General features: G+C 35.9%; 1 protein-coding gene across 1 annotated transcript in view; it reads right to left on the reverse strand.

The window, feature by feature from the left end:
• Positions 1 to 451: 451 nt before the first annotated feature.
• LOC107023292 (monothiol glutaredoxin-S10) overlaps positions 452 to 1530 on the reverse strand; it is a 5350-nt gene continuing 4271 nt past the window's right edge. The window contains exons 4-5 of the mRNA XM_015223936.2: positions 1268 to 1294; positions 452 to 836 (exon numbers count right to left, since the gene is read on the reverse strand). Coding sequence (XP_015079422.1) covers positions 760 to 836; positions 1268 to 1294 — 104 coding nt within the window. The 3' untranslated portion in view covers positions 452 to 759. The remainder of the gene's footprint in view (positions 837 to 1267; positions 1295 to 1530) is intronic.

Genomic DNA, 1530 nt, shown 5'->3' on the forward strand with positions numbered 1-1530 from the left:
TTCCACCGGGAGCAAACAAGGAAGTCAGTCCTCTTGATCCCAAGATCAAGTAGTCGAAAAAAGAAGGCTGGAATCTTCAGGGTGTCCCGGTGAATTCTTATGCACCATAAAAGTACAACCATGCAGCCTCAGACTGAGTCTTCTCAATAAGTCTAGTAGCTTTTGCAATCTTCTCTTTTATTCAAACTGCAATTATTTAATTGATACGATCCCCCTTACTGGAAAAGGCCAATGACAGAATCTATATCCATCTTGGTTCTGGACCAATGTTTAATAAGTAATTTCACCGCAAACAAATTCAATCAATCAACTTCAGCATGCATGATACATTTATACACATCTCTGCTCAGGCCCAATGTTTAATAAGTAATTTTACTGTGGACAAAATTCAATCAATCAACTTCAGTACGCATGATGCATCTTTACTTGAAGTTTCAAATAAGCTTATTTAACAGACAAACACCAAATTCTTATTTCGTTTTCAATTGATATAGTTTCTCATAAATAAGAGAAGTGCAAGTGCTGGTCAATATTGCAAAGTACAAAACCAGTCTTTGAGGAAGGAAGAAATTCAGTTATAAACTCATGAATGAAGTTATATCAACATAGATTCCTGCTTCAACAATGAGTTTCCAATCAGAAGCAAGATTTACTTGTAAGGGAACAACATAATAAATATATCAGAGATCTGGAAGAATAATGCGTACAAGGAGAGCCAGAGATAGGATCACTTGGCATGCATGGATAGCTCAAGAGGGCCTAGCTCTCTCTTTTACCAGCTTTAGCTTCCGATAGCAAAGATTCAAGTTCTCCTTTCCGATACAGCTTAATCGTGTCTGCACCCAAAAAAAAAAGAGTAATGCAACTCATTCAACAAGTTTTTCCATATTCCAACAATTATGATATGTTATTCAATCTTTCAACAGTAGTTATGCACAGATTGCAAGGAATGCCTACAAACTTACCTTGAAAAAGTACACTAGTGTTCAGTCAACTATAGTGCCTTTATGTTTACTAATTCAGCACATTTTTCGTTGGAAGGACATAAAATGCCAACCACTCAATTTTAAAGTAATTTACATTGCTAAAACAGTCTGCAGAAGGTACCTAATAACTATAGTTCTTAAATCAAAGACCAGAATGTCATACAAATAGGTTATAATGTTGGGAATCAAGTCAAATAATTATTTTCAAGGAATAAATGCAGAATAGCAATACTGTGTCTGCAAATATATGGTGAAAGCAAAAAATCAATCAGAGAATGTACCTGTGCAACCACCTATGTGTTTGGCCCCTGGTCATAATAAAAAAAGAGGTCATTTAATAGAAGTCCTTCACAAAAACCACAAAATAAAAATCAGCAGCAAATGCCACCAAAATTTGTAAACTGGCAACTTTCTTCATTCAGTGGCAGTATGCTTACTTTCAAACTATGCAAATAGTTCTCTTTTCTTTTTTGATAGGTAAAGCAGTTGGTTTCAATCCATTTTTTCCGCTGTGTGTGTTTGAAGGGGGGGGGGGGGGGGCCAA

The sequence above is a fragment of the Solanum pennellii genome, chromosome 6, assembly GCF_001406875.1.
Source record: "Solanum pennellii chromosome 6, SPENNV200".
NCBI classification, from domain to species: domain Eukaryota; kingdom Viridiplantae; phylum Streptophyta; class Magnoliopsida; order Solanales; family Solanaceae; genus Solanum; species Solanum pennellii.